The sequence below is a fragment of the Parasteatoda tepidariorum genome, chromosome 1 (genome assembly GCF_982258835.1).
Source record: "Parasteatoda tepidariorum strain Cologne lab strain chromosome 1, Ptep-v5.0, whole genome shotgun sequence".
In the NCBI taxonomy this organism is placed as follows: Eukaryota; Metazoa; Arthropoda; class Arachnida; order Araneae; family Theridiidae; genus Parasteatoda; species Parasteatoda tepidariorum.
Window position 1 is genome coordinate 45,736,432 of NC_141755.1, and position 21,884 is coordinate 45,758,315.

The window sequence follows — 21,884 nt, forward strand, 5'->3', positions numbered from 1 at the left end:
GACTTAGAAAGGAAAAGAAAAATAATAAATTATCAGAAAACTTTGCCCTAAAAATGGATTCCCAGCATTCAAGTATGTCACATGGTTTGTGTTGTCACCTCTGATAAAAATTTATTAAGCAGCCGAAGAACGCCTTCTGTAGGGATTATTTTGTTGTGTTCACCGTCAGCAGTTGTGGAGTACTTCGTTTCTAAGCAAAAGAGTAAGTCTCTGCATTTTTCGTCGCGTAAAAATGCTCTTAGTTTTTTTATTTCATTATTTTGTTTACAGGAATACAAACAGTTCTTTAAGCGAACGAGAAAGAAATGTGATTACTTTCAATTTATTGCATGATATTTATTAAGAGTTATTATTTTTTTCAACTACATCAAGAAATGTGTAATATTTCACATTATTTCTCGAATTTTTCCAACAAGTCAGTTTTGTTTCATTTAGCGAGAATATTTTATTTTCTATTGATCATGGTACGTCTGTGCGCAAAAAAAATAAATGAAAATCCCAGAATCTATTGATCAGATTTTTATGTACTAAAACTGATTTTTAATAATTTGAAATGATCACTTCAAAAATGCTTATTCATTGGTGAAGATTATAGTTTCAGTTACGAAATCAAATGCAAAAACGTACCTTCTCTGAATATACATAGCCTTTAGATTTGCGACCTTCAAAATATGGAGGGTGGTCGCTATCTGAGAAATTGGATTCCAATAGTTATGTAAGGAGAGCGGTCGAAAGTTAGGACCTATTTTCTTATGTTTACTTTACTTTTTATGTATTTCGCCATATCTTCGGAACTTTTTAAGCAAATCGAAAAAATTTTGCACGTAATTATATAATTCGTTTGTTGAAAGAAAATTCCATGAAAAAAGTAATTTTTAATGAAATTTTATTTATTCATTCATATTTAATTCTACCTTTTCCTCCCTGGTATTACAATCCAAGTTGCACCGTGATCTATCTATTAATTTTTCTCCAAAGCCACCTGTATATATATATATATATATATATATATATATATATATATATATATATATATATATATATATATATATATATATATATATATATATATATATATATATATATATATATATATATATATATATATATATATTTCTATCAACGCTCTATTCCCACTGGCGAGTGATACTGAAGGGTCCCACATTATTAATTATTACTCAGTTTTGTAGTAAACGGAAACATATAATGTATATTAATTCCAGTAACAAATAAAAAAATTATTTTAGTACACACAAATCCTTTTGTAATCGAGAAAAATCAAAACATTTCATATTCTTTGACATTTAAATATTTCTTTAGAAGTTATTTTGAAATGCTTTTATTGAATTTAATTATTTATACTCTTAGTAAACATTGGCATTGATTCCTACTGCACGATAAAATTTCCTGTTGTATAATTGCTAAAATAAATAATTTCATAATAATATCATTACTGCAAATAAAACAGGATCTAAGATTTTGAATTTATTAATTTCGAAAAATGATTGTAAAAAATGAAATAGCCACTGTGTTCTCCCACATGAACTGGAAAAAAAAATTATCGAACAAGAAAAATGCTTTCTTGATTTTTCTTTTTTTCATTCCTTTTTTACGCTTATTTTACTTATTTTAATCCTTCACTGCGTGAATTATTAATAACTAGAAGATCAATCCTGGAAATGCGCTCGTCAATCCTGGAAATGCTTTCGTAGTTAACATCGGATTTCGTTACAATTCGCGTTCGTTCATTAGACACGTGTTTTATTCTATCTTTTTGCCTTTTTTAAAATGAACCTCAAAAAATATGCAATACGTAAATCTTTTCTTACGCACATTTCATTCAATTTATGTACATTATAATTTAATATATATTACAGTGATATGGGAATTACATTTTCAAAATAATTCATAGAATTTCCTTTATACACAAATAAAAATTTTCATGTTTTTAATCACATTAGTTTTAAATTCTTTATGTTTTATTCCTGTACAAATTAGCGAAAACTAAAAAATAAACGAAGAAAAATGTATGAATAAATAATAATAAAAAATTAATTTAAAAAAAATCTGGTGAAGTAAATAAAGTCTTCCGGTCGATAAGCAAAAATGTAGGGGAAAAAATAATGAGCGAAATACTTTAAAATATATATATATATATATATAATGAGCGAAATGGTATAAAGAAAAAAATGAAGAAAAAAATATATTGAACAAAAATTTATATGAATAAATAGCATGAATCAACTAGTGATATCCCTCCATCGAATTCTATCACAGATAAAATTCTATGAGGGGAGTAATGTGGCGTAACTACCACTATATATATTAAATACCACTTTACTAGTATATAAGACATGTTAACTTGATTCTATCTGGAGGTACCTTTTGATAGATGAAGGTTGACATAGTCAATAATTAATTCCCCTCAAATCTTTCATTTCTACCCAACTCATGTAGCTGAATTTATTTCAAGTTTCCATTGCATAATTTGCAACTATGTACGTTTAAGCGCTCAGGCTTATGACTACTCACTCCCTTGATATTTCAATTTTCAGTTCTTTGTTACCAAATACTGTGTATTTTAATGCAACAATTGAATAAGGGGGAGACTGTGACTTTTTGATTGGAGGTGACCTTTCGGAAGCATTTAAGAAAAGGCTTGGGGAAAAAACAGCAAAGATAAAGTAAAAAATCTGCAACTTATTTAGATAAAATTTTAAAAATCAAATAAGCAATTGTTTGAATATTTGAAAGAGAAAAAAAAAAACTCTCTCTCTCTCCCCTCACACATTGCATTTGTAAACACAGAACTCTCACACTACTCAACAGATGGCAGCACTATACTTTTCGCTTGAAAATAAATAACGAAGAAAATGTCCATCAAATAAATGCAACTAAAATGTTTCATTTTTAAGATAATACCATAAAAACTTCTTTTAATGCAAATAAAAATTATATTAATTGGCTTTCGGTAAAATAGTTTCAACTTAAATGGGACAATTTGTAGTGTAGGTCTAACTAAATTTTCAGTATTGTACAATTAATTCGATATCGATGAAAGATGCTCTCGTGATTCTGAGAATTGAAACAAGATTAGAAACCACTGATGGACTACGCATAGGAACTTTCAAAACTCAAGACAGATACTTTTCATTTAAACGAACTAAACTCTATTTTTTTGTGCCTGAAAAATAGCCATAATTTGTGCTACATCTTACCACCATCTTTTTTTCTTTTCTTTTTTTTTAACAGCTATTTTTATCAAGTGAGAGGTTTAATTAAAATGTTGGAGAATCTCTACCCTAAAATTTTGCAGCTTACCTTAATGTATACAAACTGTATACAAAGTGGCGCCCCCTGAAATAATTTATTAATTTTAGGGGTTTAATAATTTTCTGAAATGTTTTGTGCAATAAAACCACTAATTACTCTGCATTATAAAATAAAATTTTGAGTCCTAAAACATTTCCTGCCAATTCTTACGTGAATTGTCGTCCTAAATCTAACAAGGAAAACTAGGGAAGTGTGACTCGCCAATTTTGAAATTAACTAGTGGGATGTATGCCTTATGAGGAATAATTTTAGGGGGCAACATTCGTTTCGGCCCATCATAGAAGGTCCTGTGAGAGATAAAAAATAATTCGATGCATAGAAAAATCGGTATTTTATTACTTCAATGCAGACTATTAGTTATTGTAATTGTCTCATACTCCAATTAATTTGTAACTAATTGGTTAAATAATTAATTTTCTAATTAATAAAGTGATTAGCAAATTAATTAATTAATTATTAGTTAATTATTATTTATTTATTTATTTATTAATTAGTTGATTTACGATTACATACTCCAATAATTTGGAAAATTTTTTGAAAAAAAAAATTAAAAAAATTTGATGTCAATTTTTTTTAAAATTTACCTAACAGGTTTTTCTGAAAAACTACAGATATATAAAATTTTCGAAATCAATTTTGTCAATAAATTTGCAATAAATATGCATAAATATGCATGTACGTGAAAGTACCACAAAATTAATTGGAGTATGAGATAATTACAATAACTAATAGTCTGCATTGTAGTACTAAAACACCGATTTCCTATTTTTTGAATTATTTTTTATCTCTCACAGGACCTTCTATGGGCCGAAACGAATGTTGCCCCATAAAATTATTCCTTATTTAATAAGGCATGCATCCCACTAGTTTATTTCAAAATTGGAAAATCACACTTCCCTAGTTTCCCTTGTAAGTGTGTCTCTTGTTTTCCCCAATCACACTTCGTTTTCTGAAAATATCTCCTCCATGTTAATCGATTTTCGATAATTTTAAGTATACTTGTATTTGTTATAGAAGAAGGAAAAAATAATTATTTTTATTGTTAAACTTCTTGGGAAGCGAAATTGGAAAAATAGTACCAAAACATGATCAAATGAAGTATAGAGGTGATTTTGAGGGATTAAATTGTAAAAACTTCTCTCTCTTTCAGTCAATTTGTAAATTATTTTCTACTTATTCCATCTTCTTCTCATTGGCACGACAGCCCAGGATGGGTCTTGGCCTTCTCAGCAAGCCTATGCCAAGACATTCTTCCCTTAGCCAAGGTTCTCCAGTTTATTATCTTTAAAACTTGCAGGTCCTTTTCAAGGCAGTCTAAAAATCTTAAGTTTGGTCGTCCTCTTTTTCTTGTACCTGTTGGCCTAGCGCTGAAAACGTTTTTTGTTGTACTTAATTAGTACTTAATTGTACTTGATTAGTAGCCCCTTTTTATTCCCTCTAACTGCAACTACTCATGAAATTTGACTGAAAGTGAGAGAAAGGAAGAAACTCTTCTAATAGTGAAGCTTCCAAACTTTCTCGCAAAAGCTTTCGAGGGCGAAAAAAATGATTATTTTTAAAGTTAAATTTCTTCTGATGGAATAGAAAGGAGAAAAGTTCTATCGTGTGAACAATTGTAGGGAGATATTGGTGAGTTTTTTTTTTTTTTCTTTACCCATCAAATTTTTAACAAAGTGATATATATGAGAGAAGGAGCTTCCTAGAAAACTGTGGGTGATGAAGAAAAACGGGGGGCATTTTACACAAAAATAACTAGGAATAGTATCGATGCTTATTTTTTATTTTTATGCAGCGCAATATTATTATTAAAATCTTAATGAAACTATTGATAATTCTGGTATTATTAATGAAACGAATATTATCAATGAAATGTATATTTTTAATGAAATGATTGTTTTTAATGGTTCTTTTCATCGTGCTTTGAAACGTACGACTGTGAAATGCGGTTTCATGTGCCTTTCATAGTTTTCAGAAAATGTTGCATCAAGCATTGCCTTTCTATTATCATTCTATATTAAATCGTAAGCGATGCTGCAACTGTTTTGAGTGTTCAACTTTACTCAAACTTTTCGACTTTACTAGCTTAACAAGCTTTTCAACTTAACAAGCTTTTTCAAGTTGAGTATTCAACTTCACTAAGCTTTTTTTTTTCTTTGCTTTGCTGCGCAAAAACAAAGAAAGAAAGCTAATAAACTTGAAACTTGTAGAAAACTATATGGAATGGAGCAGAATGGAAAAAAATTAACATTCTGTAGTTAGTCCGATAATTATTAACTGCTGAATTTGTAGTAAATATTCCCGTGCAGGCCGCTCTGCAACTCACAGAAATGGAACTTAATAGCAATAATTTTGTGCTAAAAGGTCCATTTCTATTCATAAACTTGAAATATTTCTTTTTTCGTTTTGGAAATTCCAACTGGAGAGAAAGTATTGAAAATTTTAAGGCTTTTTCGTGAATTTTTCCTTTATTTGCTCTTCTATCAATAATGATTATTTATACATAATTGTTGGAAATTTTATTTATCATGAGATTTTTTCTCAACATGAGATCTTTATTTAATAAGCACTCACTTGAGCTGCCATCCAAAGCAACAAAAAAAGTAATAAATAAATATTAGATGTCGTCAAATACAAATCTTAACATTTATATTGAAATTTTTGAAAATACAAAAAATTAATTTAAGACCATTAAGTACCGTTTCCAATTTGAACTGTTTTAACGACAAAAAGTTATTAGCGAGCAAAATTGCTTCTGATTTTCTTATTGCGCCAGGTAATTCCTAGGTTTGATTATTGTTTTCCAAGAATAGAATCTTTCATTTTTTTACAAAACGTACTTACATAAAATTCTTATAAGTTTTTTTAGCAAAATTATGTTTATTTTTTAAAAAATATCGACTTTTTAAGGAAAAGAACAAGGAATGAAAATCACTGACGGGCGTTGATGAGCAGAGTGAGCAAGAAATTGAGACTCCTAATTTATTTAAAAAATGCTTATATAAAAACAATTTGACAGTCATTTTATTTTTCCCCATCTCAAATCTACAGCTTATCGACAAAAGCAGCAAAAAAATTCTTTCTCTTCTAAACTTATTGAAAAGTAATTATTAGATAAATAAATTGGAAGTTATTTTTCTTTTACTTACAAAAACATGCTTTGAACTTTTATCAATATTAACAAAAGCATATTTCGAATATTTTTATCTTAATTCGATAAGAGCTGACACTTATCACAACGCCCTCCTTGTAAATTTTATCAAATTAGTTGTCAATGCTTGCTGGTTGGATCACAAGATAACAAAATCTCATGGTGCATTTACTATCAATTACACTTGTATCAAAAGAATAAATTTCTTATCACAAAATTTTTTGGTGAAAAACAATTCAAAGCTATTTCTCGTAATATCTAAACTGACTACCAAACGTATTATTACGCTATGAAAAAATAATGAATTCGATTTATTACGATTAATCACTTTTGCTACGTTTTACCTGTTATCTAGGTCTAGGACGAGATTCAAATAACAATAGTGGACTTAAAAATAGGCAATAAATTATGCTTTATTATGGGTAGAAATAACGAAAGGTTTGAGCTAATACTAAAGAGGGGAATAAATTGAGAGTAATACATTTGTGGAGTAATGAAATACTAAAGAAAAAATTCTCCTCAATCATGACACATACAATTTGGTTTAGTATCAGAGATATTTACAAAAACAGCAATAAATTATTTTTAACATGATCATGATAATTATTTTGATAAAAAAAAAGTCTTTCAGATTTATTTTTGAAAAAATAACATAGGTTCTGGAAAGGAGAAAATGGTTACATTTTTAAAATTCTTGATAAGAAAACACTTATAAATAAAAATCTTACAACAATCTTAAATCATATTACAAATTAAAATGTTTGTATTTTTCATGACGCAAATTTGCGAATATCTACTACTTTTTTGGAAAACATGTGCAATTTTTTTGAATGTGAAAAATGTTTCTTTGAAATTTTTGCGGAACCTAATACTCAAGTCAATTTTTTTAAAGTAACTATATCTGCAATTTATCTAAGTTAAATAAGAATTATTTAGAAGAATCCGGAAATTCAAAACAACAGCTTTATTTAGCAGCGAAAAAACATGATTAATGTTTGAGCTATTTTCCTCATGGTTTTGTATATTAAAATTAATTATTATTTGACTAATTGACTTGATATCGAAGTAATGACGAATTAATATAAAATTCAACTAAACTAGTTTATATTATACTAAACAATAATATGTGAACTAAAGTCCTTTTTTAGGACATGAACGCGTCACTGTATCAACACTTTTCTTCAACTAAATAGTTATGCATTAAGTCAATTATTTTTGTCATTGAACAAACTCGAATTTCAATTAAGCAAAGCATTTTTAGAAGGATTATTTTTGTTTTGTAATATATATATGTGTATACAAAAGGATAATATAATGTTTGAATATAATCGTGCATTAAAAAAATGCCAACAAAAATTCGTTTGTTTATATTTATTAAGGGATCTTTAAGAACAAATAAATTTTTTCTAAGTTTTAAATTACCTGCTTTTTAAATAAGAATTAAGTTTAACAAGCACAAGTGAGTTAACGACAAGTGAGTTAACAACAAAAAATTATAAATTATATATATTTTAACTTCACAATTTAGTTTAAAAAAAAGAAAGTTAAATAATCAATAAAAGTTCTGTAATATTTTTTTTAAATATTATTAATAATAATAAGCTGCATTCTTCATCGCGGAATTCATCCAATTCTATAATCTACTAAATTTTTCACCTCACAGATCTGTAGTTTTACTTAAAGGTAAGTATGTCACAGCTTTAAAGATATAGTCTACATCCATTGTAAACGTTTGTTCTGATTTTGCAGTAAAAGTTAAAATGATATCTTACGACGTTACCGTTTTCAACTTACTGTTTTTTACGAAATCTCTATTTTTCACTTATGTAAGTTTGATATTTTTTCACGGGCGCATGCGTGCTTCACCTGAACTGACTTGAAATCTTACGTACGGGAGTGTGCAGAGGCTAACATAAATTTGCAAAAGTTCCCATGTGTCCATTTTAAACACCGTTATACCAATTAGCACTTTCAACTATCATCTTAATTACAAATTCACCAGGATATGCATTTTAACCAATTCTTAAATATACCACAAAACGCATTAGATCTGAAAGTACGAAATACATAAGAGACAAATATTAAATCACTTAACAATATAAGTTAAATACTTACTCATGGTCTTAAGTTTTAAGTATACAATTTCAAATCTCAAATTACTTGAAAATATATTTTAAAAAGGCGGCTCATTTTGTCACCGAAGGCGGCGAGTTTTAAGATATAAGTTATATAATTATGTAACTAATATAATTACGTAAGTTATATGCGTGATGAAAAAATAATGAATAAAGGAAAAAAGTTCGTCTTTTCAATGTTTTACCCAAATTTAACAACAGAGCGAGGAATTTCAAAAGTACTTTCCCTTACTTTTTTAAAACACTAAGCGCAATCAGTACAGGACAAAGTACCGGACTGTGGGGTTTATTATTACAGGTGTAACTTTTGAGGCATCTCTTCGTATCAGTATATTGAACGATAAAGTGATTTTAAACACACTAAATTCATGCAAGGTATATTTAATACCAGTATTATAAATTTACAGCACCCGTAACAACCTAGTAAAACGACAATTGACTTTTAATATATATATATATTTTTAAAAATGTGTTAAGTGATTTTAGGCAAATGGACATCACATTACGAATTTATTTGGTTCCATTAGTTCATTCTTAAAATAAAAAAGAATAATAATTTTCATAAGAACGGGATCATATGCTGTGCGGAAAATGGGATCAAATGTTGTGCCTATTTTCTTAAGCATGCATCCGGAATAGGAAGATCACCTACGGTATCGGATCAGCCACCTAAACTCTGACCTCAGATCGTGATAGTGGAAAACTCTACTCACCACACCGATTATGCGTCTATTTGAAATGTACTATTTATTTAGCTCTTTAAATTTATTATTTGGCTATTTGAAATTAATCGAAAATTTTCAGTTTCAGTCATGCCTCACTACAAACTAATCGATTATAGTTATCCAACTTCTGGAGAATTGGCTCGACTCATATTTCAATACAAAGACATTCAATACGAAGATGAAAAAGTTGAATCACCTGACAGAATTTATGAAGCAGAAGAAGGTATAATTTATTTATTTTTTTGCATATTAAGTAAACATTCGCTGATATACAGAGATTCTAGTTATAATTTAATTTGCTTCAAAAATATTTGCTGAAAAAAATAGCAGCAATATCAGTTCAGAAAATTATCCATTAGTTTTATCGTTTTAAATAGAAATATTAACCTATAAATTTTTTCAAAATAATATATATATATATGTATATATATATATTATATATATATATATATATATTATATATATATATATATATATATATATATATATATATATATATATATATATATATATATATATATATATATATATATATATATATATATATATATATATATATATATATATATATATATATATATATATATATATATATATATATATATATATATATATATATATATATATATATATATATATATATATATATATATATATATATATATATATATATATATATATATATATACAGATGGGTGACAAAATAATACGAACACCTGTGAAATATCAGAAAATCTTTATTATAGGGAGTTGGACCACCCTTTGACTGAATTACAGATTTAATACGACGTGGGATCGATGCATAAAGGTCATGGACAACGTTTAAAGGAATATTAAGCCATTTCTCTTGCAAAGCGGCCTCTAATTCCAAAAGATTTGATGGAGGTGGGAATCGGGAACGAAGTTTAGACTCCAAATATTGCCACAAACGTTCAATAATATTTAAGTCCGGAGACTGAGGGGGTCAGGCGAGATGCTCAACTTCATTTTCATGCTCTTCGAACTATGTTTGAACGCACCTAACGTTGTGGGTAGGGGCGTTGTCGTCTTGAAAAATCGGTCGCTCTCCAGGGAATACAATCTGTTCAAAAGGATGAACATGATCCGCTAGAACGCTAAGATAGTCATTAGATTTGATTCTCTCATGCAGACGTACTAGTGGCCCAAGATCCCGCCAAGATATCGCACCCCAAACCATAATGGAGCCACCTCCATGCTTCACAGTTGGTAAGAGGCATTCAGGATCAAACGCTTCTTTGGGTGATCTCCAGACATAAACGCATCCGGTGGTCTGAAATAACGTGAAGGATGATTCATTGGACCATATTACCTGCTGCCACTGCTGTGGGGACCAGCCTTTGTGACCTTTACACCACTGACGGCGTTTGAAAGCATTGATTGCTGTCACCAAGGGTTTACGAATTGCCACTCTCCCATAAATGTTCGCTGCATGAAGTTCTCTTTGAACAGTTCTTGTTGAAACGGGGTCCTGAAGATGACTGTTCATGTCTGATGTTATCTCGGATAACGATTGCTTGTGTTTTCGAGCTACTACGCGCTGCAAAACACGTCTATCCCTATCATCAAGCTTTGACTTTCGGCCACTGCTTTGCTTTGAAGACTTCGTCTTACCTTCTTTCATGTATGCTGTCATAACGGCTGATACAGTACTTCTTGCAAACCCCAAAAGGTTTGATGTTTCTGTCACCGATGCTCCACTTAAACGCGCCCCAACAATCATCCCTCTCTGGAATTCTGACAGGTCAGACATTTCACCTTATAAAAGCTAGTTAGATACACTCATGCAACACCGGTGACTAATGTTGAGAGACTGATAGCTTCCTCTTCACGCTCGCTCACTAGATGGCAGACTTCTGTTGCAGGTGGCGCGGCTGTACTGCAGGTGTGAAATAAGTCACACTTTTTCACAGGTGTTCGTATTATTTTGTCACCCATCTGTATATATATATATATATATATATATATATATATATATATATATATATATATATATATATATATATATATATATATATATATATATATATATATATATATATATATATATATATATATATGCTGAGATATATAAAATGTGCAGCGTGAGTTTGAACACCCAAAACAAAAAATGTTAAACATAGTTTTCCAACATTTAAAGTTCTCTTTAAAACAAAATCCAGAAATAATTGAAAAATAATACTGATTTCCGCGCTGTAAAAAATTTTACAGTATCTTAACACCAAGGATGGTGGCGATTATTTTGCACCAAAATGCTGAAGTGAACAGCTTTCATAACGCTTGGTGTTTCGCTACACCATCAAGAAACAAGAATAGTTCCTGATGTAATCAAATACCTGGAATGTTCTTTTACACTATTTGGTGTTACTATTCTTGGTATTCGATAACACTAAAATGTATATTTATAGTAAAAAAAAGATACATATAAGAAGTCAGAAAAGTTATTTTTACGATATCATTAATTTAGGATATATATTTATGCATCAAACAATCAAACATACACACAGCAAGAGAGAACTTAAAGCTAAAATCGAACTAGGCCTAACAAAACAGAAGCAAATAGAAATAAAATGTTACTTCATTCAATTGGCAAATGTGTGTAAATCTTCTTATGGGAACCTAATTATCTTTATTAAATAACTAAAAAAGAAAGAGTCTTTTATGGTCGTGATCGATTGTAAGCAATTTAAGTAGGGTGGTTGACTATTTTATACTAAAGATTAGTCTCCTCAGACAAAAAAAATACAAAAATATTTCATGCGTCCAAATGCTGCCTGGTTCAGCTTATTCTGAAATATTTTAGTGGTAGATTTTGTTTGGAAACATGTTTTCAAAAGTGTAACTATTTTTCATGTAAAAGCTATGCCGAATTTTTTCTTAAACTATCCTGGAATTAAAACATTGGTTGTCTAAAAAAACACAGATTTTCATTCTGAATGAAACAATATAATATTTTGTGTTTTCAGAATCACCGTTCGGCTATTTACCTGTTCTGTTGGTGGATGGAAAACATGTCGCTCAAGGACAAGGCATTACAAGATATCTCGCAAGAGAATTCGGTATTACTTTTAAATATTCAATAAAACTAATTGATTTACGTTTATCTTCTGTGAACTTAATGTTAAACAGTTTGTTAAATAGGAAAATCGAATATTTTTAAAGATTTTGTCTTACAAAAGGGGGAAGTAATCCCCAAAATCTCCCTCTTTTCATTAACTGTATGTTTTAAAACTTTTCCCTCTCTAGTTCTAGTAAGAATTTTAACAGTAAAAATAACCCTTTTTTTTAAAAAAAATTTTTCATGGCCATGAACTTATCGAAAAATGATAAATAGTGGGGGTGTTAAAGAGGTTATTTTACATAAGAATCCGCAGAAATAGTATCCAGACTCAGGTTTTCTTTCTTTTTTTCTGATTTTTCTTCAATGGTCCTTTGAAGAAATATCCTTTGATTATTTTAATTTTGTCTTTTTAGTGACTGAAATGATTCATCATTTGATTAGAGTTTCCTTTTTTTTTTCCATTTAAGTTCAACAATGTAAAGTCAAATGATTCACGAGTCCAACAATGTAGGTCCTAAAAGACGTGTTTAATTAGTGTTCTTAGAAAACTCGCAATTGACATAATATGTCAAACATGTGGCACACTGTCCAACATGGTGCTGTTGACATGCTACCTTCTAAAACGTTGTGTAGAGAGTTCTAAATCATGTTGAACTAAATGAATTATTATTTTCCTTTAGTTTATTATTATGTTGTTGTAGTTCATTTACGTCGCACTAGAGCTGCTCAATGGGCTATTGGCGACTGTCTGGGAAACATCCCTGAAAATGATCCGAAGACATGCCATCACAATTTTGATCCTCTGCAGAGGGGTTGGCATCCCCGCTTCGGTAGCTCGACGACCTGCACGCGAAGTTGAGCACTTTACGGTAGAACAGTTTAACGAGGACCAATACCGCACACCCTCGGTCCCTACGCAAACTGATCCAAGTGGTCACCCACCCGCACACTAACCGCAGTCAGTGATGCTTGACTTCGCTGATCTGCTGGGAATCGTGTCTTAACGATCAGTCCACTGCGGGACTAGTTTATTATGTAAAAAGAATCTAATGAGGCGACATTCGAAGCATTTGTAATATCTCTTCTTCTTTTAAAATTTCTCCTTTTTGATACACTTATTCGTTTGTTCGCTTCTAAATAATTTACTTTTCCCGATTAAATAGCAGCAAAATTCATACATTCTTAATGAATTTATGAATGAGTTAGAAATGAACTATGAATATTAATAGCAAATGTTACTTCAATTACAATTTAAGAAGCTATATCAACAGTAAAATTGTAAAAGTTATGTTAATTTATGTTTGTTTGTTTTTTAAATTAATAATATTTACTTTCTATATTTTATCTCTTTTTGTCTTTGCAAAAATATTAGTTGTAAAGCTATTGCTGTTTTCAACAATATTTAAGAAATGACAAAACTATACTCTATCTATTTTTATAGTTAAACTATTTTCATTAAAAAAAAACGCGTTTTTACAGACTTAGTGGGCAAAACTAATGAAGAGGCAGCAATTTGTGACATGATCATGGATGGTTTAGGAGTGATGTTCGCCAAGATGAGAAACATACACGTTGCTAGTTTAGATATAAAACAACAGGTATCAATTTTCCCCATTATTTTAGATCAGAAATTGAAAATTAACACTAGATTGCCTAAGGAAGTCATTTTGACTGCTTTTAATTTCAATTAGAAAAACAATGATGTATATAATGACGCAATTTCTTAGAATTTTGTGACTTTTTGTACAACATATAATTTTTTTTATTATTAATATTTACTAATAACTTGTTATATAACTGTAAATAATATAAAAAATTTTACAAATTAATTTTAAACAAATTTATTTGCGCATTCACAATGCAGTCATTTTGACTGCTTTTGGGCAATATAGGTATGTACTAATTTTCCGTCTTTCTAGTATTAAAGAATATGCAGGATGCCTTGAATTAGACTGACGATTTTTAATAATTCATATTAGGAAAAATATTTGAAAGCGAAGAAAAAAAAATCATCGCGTGATGAATCCAAGACATAAATTTTTCCTCTGAGAGTTTATGTTCTTAAGTCAAACATTTTTCAACTGATGGAACAATCGTATTTATTAAAAAAAAAATTACATCAAATTGTGCCGAAATATTTCTATGGATGAAACTCTCAGTCACAGTGATGTTTTTGACATGTTCACCACACACTCTACAATTAATTTGTAATCGGAGATATAATCTGAATGCAAAGGATAAATCCCTTGTAAGGACTTATAACTGTATCTGTCAAAAACGTTTTGAATTAAAAATGTGAAATGTTAAATTTTGAAAGTACTCTTTGATACTGATGTGAGAGAAAAAAAGTTATATCTATGATCACTCAAATTTACTGCACTAATGGTTTATTCTTCTTCTTTTTTAACAGGCTTAATATTCTATTAGGTTTTATTAATGTGATTTACGTTTTAATTTACGCGTAATTTTACCATTCCTGCTATTATTAAATTCTAACTGCCTGTGAGCCTAAAACAAATTTAAGAAAATTAATATCACAACATAAATAAAGTGAATTTATATCCCTTATCCTAAGTGCATCCCTTATTTGGCTATATTTGTGTAAAATATCTCCGTTAGTTATTTTTTGGGTTGCATCTTCCAGGGCACGACATGCTTGGGGAATCTTCCGAATTCTCATGCTGTTCGTTTCGTTGACGTTTAAATTTTATAAACGCGTTATTTTGTAAACACTACAAGTATAATAATATTTGATGGCACTCTTTTTCAAGCTTAGAAGTAAAAATTAATCAGAAGTAGTAACCTGGAAATCTTACGACGAATTTTAACCCCTAGAGCCGTCTGTGCTAACCCCTTAACCCCTAGAGCAGCAAAATGTAAAATTTCAGAGAAATCGGTCGAATAGTTCCTGAGAAATCAAATTTCAAAAGAATTTGACTGATTTCGCACAAATTTTGTATTTTGCTACGTAATGTTACATTCTTTGAAATGATGAAAAAAATAAATAAATAAACTGTATACCTTACAATTCAGAACTTTTTTTGACTTAAAATCCGAATCCATCATACAAAATGTATGTTCATTCAGAGAAAGTTCTGTTTTTGTCTCTGATTTCATAACTTTAAATACCGTCTGCATTAATTAATTAGCATATTTGAGGTCACCTCCTCCAGCCACTAAGATTAAGTCCGAGAACGTGAAAATCTGATCATTAAAACAAAAATTATGCAGAATAATCCTTTTTTTTTTAGCTGTACTCTAATTTCTGGATAACTAATAATTGTCTTCTCAATAGGTAGCTTTATTGAAAGAAATGATGGAAGAGGATGTACCCCGATATTTAACTAAATATGAGAAATTCCTTGAAAGATCCAGCAGTGCGAATGGTTTTTTTGCCAGTGAACAAGTAAATGATACGTCATTTGTTAATAAACACATAAAAGTAAAAAAATTGACGCTTCATAAACACATAATTTTTTGTCCTGTTCTTTATGAAATACATAAAAATAATACTCAGTGCGCGATATTTGCGATTAGATTGACTGGCCACCTATAGGTAATGCCACCTATAACATTTTCAGAAGCAGCTGTTTCTCAAAATACCGATATCAAACGTCATATCATGATATTGATAATAGGAAGACAATAGAAACAACAAAAACTAAATATGTATAAATATAGACAGCCAAGTCATGGGCTGAACTGTATTGTTTGACTCATATAATTTAATCAATTGCTATAATTTTGTGGTTGTGAATGGCAGCCAGTTGTACACACTATTTTCATTGGATGATTCTAATTTCATTCTACAGCATATGAACAGATGAACACAAAGTATTAGCGGACACAGAAAAATAAACCCGCTTTTCAATCAAATATTTAAAAAGCTCTCGTTCGAGAACCAGAGTGTAAGTGTGTAGTAGGGGCCGAGATTGTCCTAGAGCATGTGATGAGCGCATGTACGCAATGATGAAATTAAGTGATGTAATTGAAATTCCCAACATCCTCCCACCACTCAGTTTTTTTTTTTTTTTTTGTTTTTTTTTTTATCAAGACACTGAAATACGTTTCTTCAAAACATCTTTTTCGTTTTCACCAACTTAAAAAGGAAACAATCTGTATGTCGGTCGTAGAACATACAGTATTGGAGGATTACTTGGTGACACAATAGGAAATAGGAAATTCTCCAAGACTTTTCTTCAGTAAGACTCGATTCTTTGTTCGAAAAAGACCATTATCATCCACAAGAACTTGGAGATTTTGTAGTCGTTTGTCAAGTTGTCCTATGAAAGATTTTGGCTCTGTTATTTTTAGCAACGAAATTCCAAATCTGTTTCGTTCTTCCACGATTATGATTCCAAATTTTCTAACATCTTTATTCAATCTACAAACATCCAAAAATCTGTAAACCAAAGTAATAACAATAGCTTCGAATAATCGGTGAAAATATCACAAATTTTGTCTTCATTTTATGCATTTGAAACGCTTACAGCTGGGTTTTTTTCTGCATTTATAATTTCTTCACCGTGAAAAGTATTGGATTTAGGCCAATTTTCAGGGTGATTTTGCAACCAGGTCGGTCCTTGTCCCTATTTAGACATAACTTAAGTTTTAATACCACATCCTCGAGATGGCGAATCAAACGGATTTCACTGACCGGAGAAGTGATTAAAATAATCTGAGTCGCCCAAAAATGCAATTTCTTTAACGCAATTAAATATAAAATTAGCCCAGTTTTCATTTTTCTTAATCTAGGAAAGAGTAATGTTGGAATCAGACCAATATCGTGTAGTAGTTTTTTCCATTCCTAAGTCTTGCTCCTATATTATACAAGTTCTAACACTACAAGTTCTAACCTACATACTGATATAGGCTACAGTGGAGTGACCCTTGATCAAGCCTGCATTAATAAGAAAACAATTCAATCCTCTGTTTCACTCCTAAAAAACATTCAAGCAGCATACGCTTTTTCGGAGGTATCACAAAAGACGTGCAATGTTAATTCTCTAACTGCCTCATTTTATCTAAACGCCTAGAGATAGAAATTTCTTTTACAAAATTAGGTTTGTCTTTCCACTTAATAAATTTCCTAGCCATCCAAGATAACAACTCAGCATCCCAAGACAATTTTACTTTCCAGAATTCAATATTAATTTTAGCATTGATGTTACAGGACAAATGACTCCAATAGGATCAAAAATTTTGCGTACTGATGGGAAAATATTTATTTTAGTTACTGGTTGATTTTCTGCAATGGGATCTAAATCTCTTAAATCAATAAATGAAATAGCCGTTTTAGTATACCATTTTAAACCTAATACAAGGACTGGTTTGATTTCGATAAATTCTGGTTCACTTTTCTCGAAAGGGTGATTCTCTTGTGATTTGAATTTTTCGGAAGCAAGAATTTCTTGTGATTCATTAATATGCCTAACTTATTCTCTTTTGTTTTAACCACTGTGTACACAATTGTCTGCATAAAAAAATTTCAAAAGCTTTTAAAACATTTTTTTGTATTCAGAAGGTACATTGTTTAAATAAAATTTAAGAGTAGCTCCTAGTAAGAAAGGACTTGAGGATATTCCAAAAATAACTCTTTCATGCTGAAAAGTTCTCAAGTGTTCTTTTTTCCTTTCTGCCACCATGAAAGTTTTAAATAAGGTTTATCTTGTTCATATAGTTCAATTAGCAAAATTATTTTTTTCAATATCATATACAGCTCTATGTTTTCGTATTCTAAATCTGTTTATCCAGAAGGAATAAGTACTACGTAGTTGGACCTTTTTTCTAAACAGTACTTGCTTGAAGGCGATTCTTTATCTCGAGCATAGCCATCAAAGACAGGTCTAACATTCGTTGTCGAATTTTCTTTAATGACAGGGTGCTGATGCAAATAGTGTTCTAGTTAGAACTATACGCCATTTCTATTATACCCTGACCTAACCAGTCATCAAAAAAATTTTGTATTTAGTAATTTTGTTTAATTTCTTAAGACATATCATACCATTTTTGAGTCTTTCCTTTAAAAATACCCTTATAATTTTTTAAGTTGGGAGGTCAATCAGTCCAGGGCAATTGAATTTGATAACTCTTTTCAATGTCTCTGGTCACAGTTCTAAAAAATTCTCTTTCGCCGATTGTTCTAATCCTTGTGATTATCATAAACCATCTCTACCAGTTCTTTTACGCAAGGGAATTAAGTTATTCTAGAAATATTAAAAACAAATTACTTCCTGGTCTAATACTTCAAAATTTATATGGTAACTATTATCTACATAACTTACATGCTAACTATCTTTTACGTTTTTCTGTTTTGATCACCCCAAATAAAGAATGTAAAATAGATTCTTCACCGATAACATCATATTTTATACATGCTGCAACGCATTTCGAAATGTTCGGTAGCTGCGAACCCGTATCAAAGAAAATTTAAATCAATTTAGTTATGTTATTCCCACGTATTCGTACCATTATGTTTGTAAAGCTGACGCATCATGTAATGATAATTAAAGAGCTTTCCGTAACAATTTTTACTTCTGACCTTTTTCTATTAATTTTATTGCCATGAAATATTTAATTTTTTCACCCAAACGTAACAAGTGTTGCCCATTCGAACAGTTTACAATAGCACACAATATGCCTAGGACTTATAAGTTAAGCAGGGAAAACAGATGCCCTTCTCTATAAACAGTGCTCCCCGACCCTCGGGGCTCCCAAAGAGCATTATATTTCTATTTTGTTTACTTTGGTGTATTTCTCTCTCTCTCTCTCTCTCGAGTTTGCGCAACCAGAGGGGAGGCTAAAAAGCAATTCACAGTGGATGAAGAATTGATCTCCATTAAGAACATTTGCTCTGAACTTTAAGGATAAGTTGCTGTGAAAGAGATAGCATATTTGCCTTTGTCGACTAGCACTGTGACTAGGGGCATACATTTAGACAAAGTTGTTTGAAAAGAATCACCGTATTATACACTCCAGGTTGACGAAACTTTATAGTGAACTTTATAGTGAACGAAACTTTATAACCTCATCAACTACAATTATTAAAATGGCAGATTAGTGAAAGCGAATCTAAGTATTCTTAAGAGTGCCAGACTGATCTACATTATTCTACCAATAAATATTTGCACGCTCATGTTCATCAGCGGAGGTATGGTTCCTTCGATATAGACTCAGATCAGTGGTTCAGATTCAGGGTAAACTCATAACAGACACCTAAGCCAGTGTGCTTACTCTGTGGCGGTTGTTTCACGGATTGAGCTCATGTTATTTCCAGGGCAGCAACGCTAACTTTCATTAAAGGAATTATTCAATGAAACTGAAGGCGGAAAGATATACTTAATATAAAAACTTCCTTTATTTCATAAATCATAGAAGTGGAAGAAGTTGATAGGTTTCGAGAGCTCAAAAATAAGCCCCCATTCTCATAACTCGCCAGACGCGAATTTGAAAATCAAAACAGATTTGAAACAGAAAGCTTAAAATTACCAACGAAAATATAACCAAAGGGGCAAATCAAAACTAAAAAAGAAGCATTATTCATATGAGGCAAATCAGGCATTTCCTTGCTCAGGTGGTTAGATCATTCACTAGAGAATCGGTCTTCATATGAATGAAACACGATTTCAGAGCATTAAGATACTTTTATAAGACAGCTGTTGAAAGAATTTTGACATTATCGAAATTAAATGTAAGTCCAAGGTCCGAACAATGTCAGAAAATGGATGATTTATATGTTATGTTCTAAGGTCAACCATCCATTGGTAGGGTAACCATGTGGTTAACTGAAACTAGCCTGGCTAAAGCACACACATGAACCATATCGGTATACCTCTAAGAGGACAACCGAATTAAGGAGTGAAGGAACTTATATACCTTATCCAAACCAAATAAGAGAGAATATCACAGGATGCCATAGAGAAACTCGAAGATAAGTATGGCCCTAAGTGGAGAAATTTCCTCTCATGGCGGCATTACCATCAACTGTTGAATACGAATAAATATTGTTTTTCCTATCAATCACAGAAGCATGAATATTAATTGGGATTTACTGTAATAGATGTTTTCACGTGCCTCCATTCCAAAATAAATTTGCGTAGTTGCTCGTTCGTGAACACTACTGATCAATTCCTTGTAGCGGATAGCCACTATTCATGAAGTTTGTAAAAAACAGTAAATAGCCTGGAACAGGGAGGCTATTATGTTTTCATCATAGTGTAAGCTTAAAGCAAATAGTATTCGTGTTTTCCACAACTTCTTCCTTACTTTAACTTTATTTCTAAGTCTTCTTTTTTTCCTTTCAGCTCACATGGTGTGATCTTGGAGTTGGACTGACTTTAGCCGGCTTGCAAATCCGACAGCCAAAGTTACTGGATAACAATCCACGACTAAAAGCTTTTGTTCAAAAAGTTTCTTCAAATCCAGTGGTTGAAGATTTCATACAGTCTGAATTGGCTCAATCAGTAATTATCAGGAAAAACAGCATGTGATGTTATTCTAAATAAAATTCTCTAATTCTCTGTTTTTAACTTAGTTTTCAACGGTGTCTTTATGTTTTCAAATTTAATTCAATAAAAACAAATCTCACTGTTATTGTTTCATTTATTTAGTAATTGGGTGAAACAGCATTCAAACATTAGTAACACAAGAAAGATTGAAATTTGCTTTGTACCAAGGAAAACGGACGGAGACAATGTAGCCATTCTCAATTTGTTGATGTAGATCATATAAAATATATATCTAGAATCAAAATATAAAGTCTACACATATATGTTTCTGACAATATATATATATATATATATATATATATATATATATATGGTAATACTTTTACTTCCGTTACATATAACGAAAGTGAAAGTAAAAAAGAAGTAATTTAACTTATACTTCGTTGCTTTTTTAAATTTAGTACTTTTATATGTTTTTCCGTTACTTTTTTTGAGAAAAAATACAAATATTTGTAACAAAAATGTGAAAAGAAATCGCTCCTTTTTTTTAAAAAAACTTCTTTAAAAAGTTTCCTCAGTAAATTATTATTATTATTATTGAAATTTTTGAACATTTTCCTTCAGACACATCTCTATTTTCTCTTCCAAGACCTTATGCTAAATATTAAGGCCATCAAACATGAGGAGTCTTTTATTAAAAGAAACCATGTAACTGGGAGTGGGATAAAACATGAAACTCATTAACTGGCCAGAAAAAATAGCAATTTCGGTGAGAAACCCGAATCTGAAAGGGCGAAGGTCATGGGGTGTTTCCCAGCTCAATGGCCAGCTGTCTCCAAGCTTATCTTTTTATATGCTTGTGCAACTTCCATTTAATTAGCTGTGAACATCTCTCTGAAAAAACGTTTTCCGAAAACTGTTGAATAGATTTAACCCCTATTGTAAATTGTCGAGGAAGAAGAAAAAACACACATCCCTCCACAGAGAATGGCGGTGAGGAATCCCTATAACAAATAC

General features: G+C 30.5%; 1 protein-coding gene across 3 annotated transcripts in view; it reads left to right on the forward strand.

The window, feature by feature from the left end:
• Positions 1–21,012, forward strand: part of LOC107450189 (glutathione S-transferase 1) — a 120,001-nt gene extending 98,989 nt beyond the window's left edge. For 2 of the 3 annotated variants that reach the window (XM_087162575.1, XM_087162574.1), the window contains 5 exons: positions 9,421–9,564; positions 12,326–12,418; positions 13,900–14,018; positions 15,716–15,826; positions 20,724–21,012. In XM_087162575.1, coding sequence (XP_087018701.1) covers positions 9,429–9,564; positions 12,326–12,418; positions 13,900–14,018; positions 15,716–15,826; positions 20,724–20,909 — 645 coding nt within the window. In that variant the 5' untranslated portion in view covers positions 9,421–9,428 and the 3' untranslated portion in view covers positions 20,910–21,012. Of the gene's footprint in view, positions 1–21; positions 203–9,420; positions 9,565–12,325; positions 12,419–13,899; positions 14,019–15,715; positions 15,827–20,723 lie in introns of those variants that run through there. The other variant, XM_087162573.1, reaches the window with a different exon arrangement.
• The last annotated feature ends 872 nt before the right edge of the window (positions 21,013–21,884 follow it).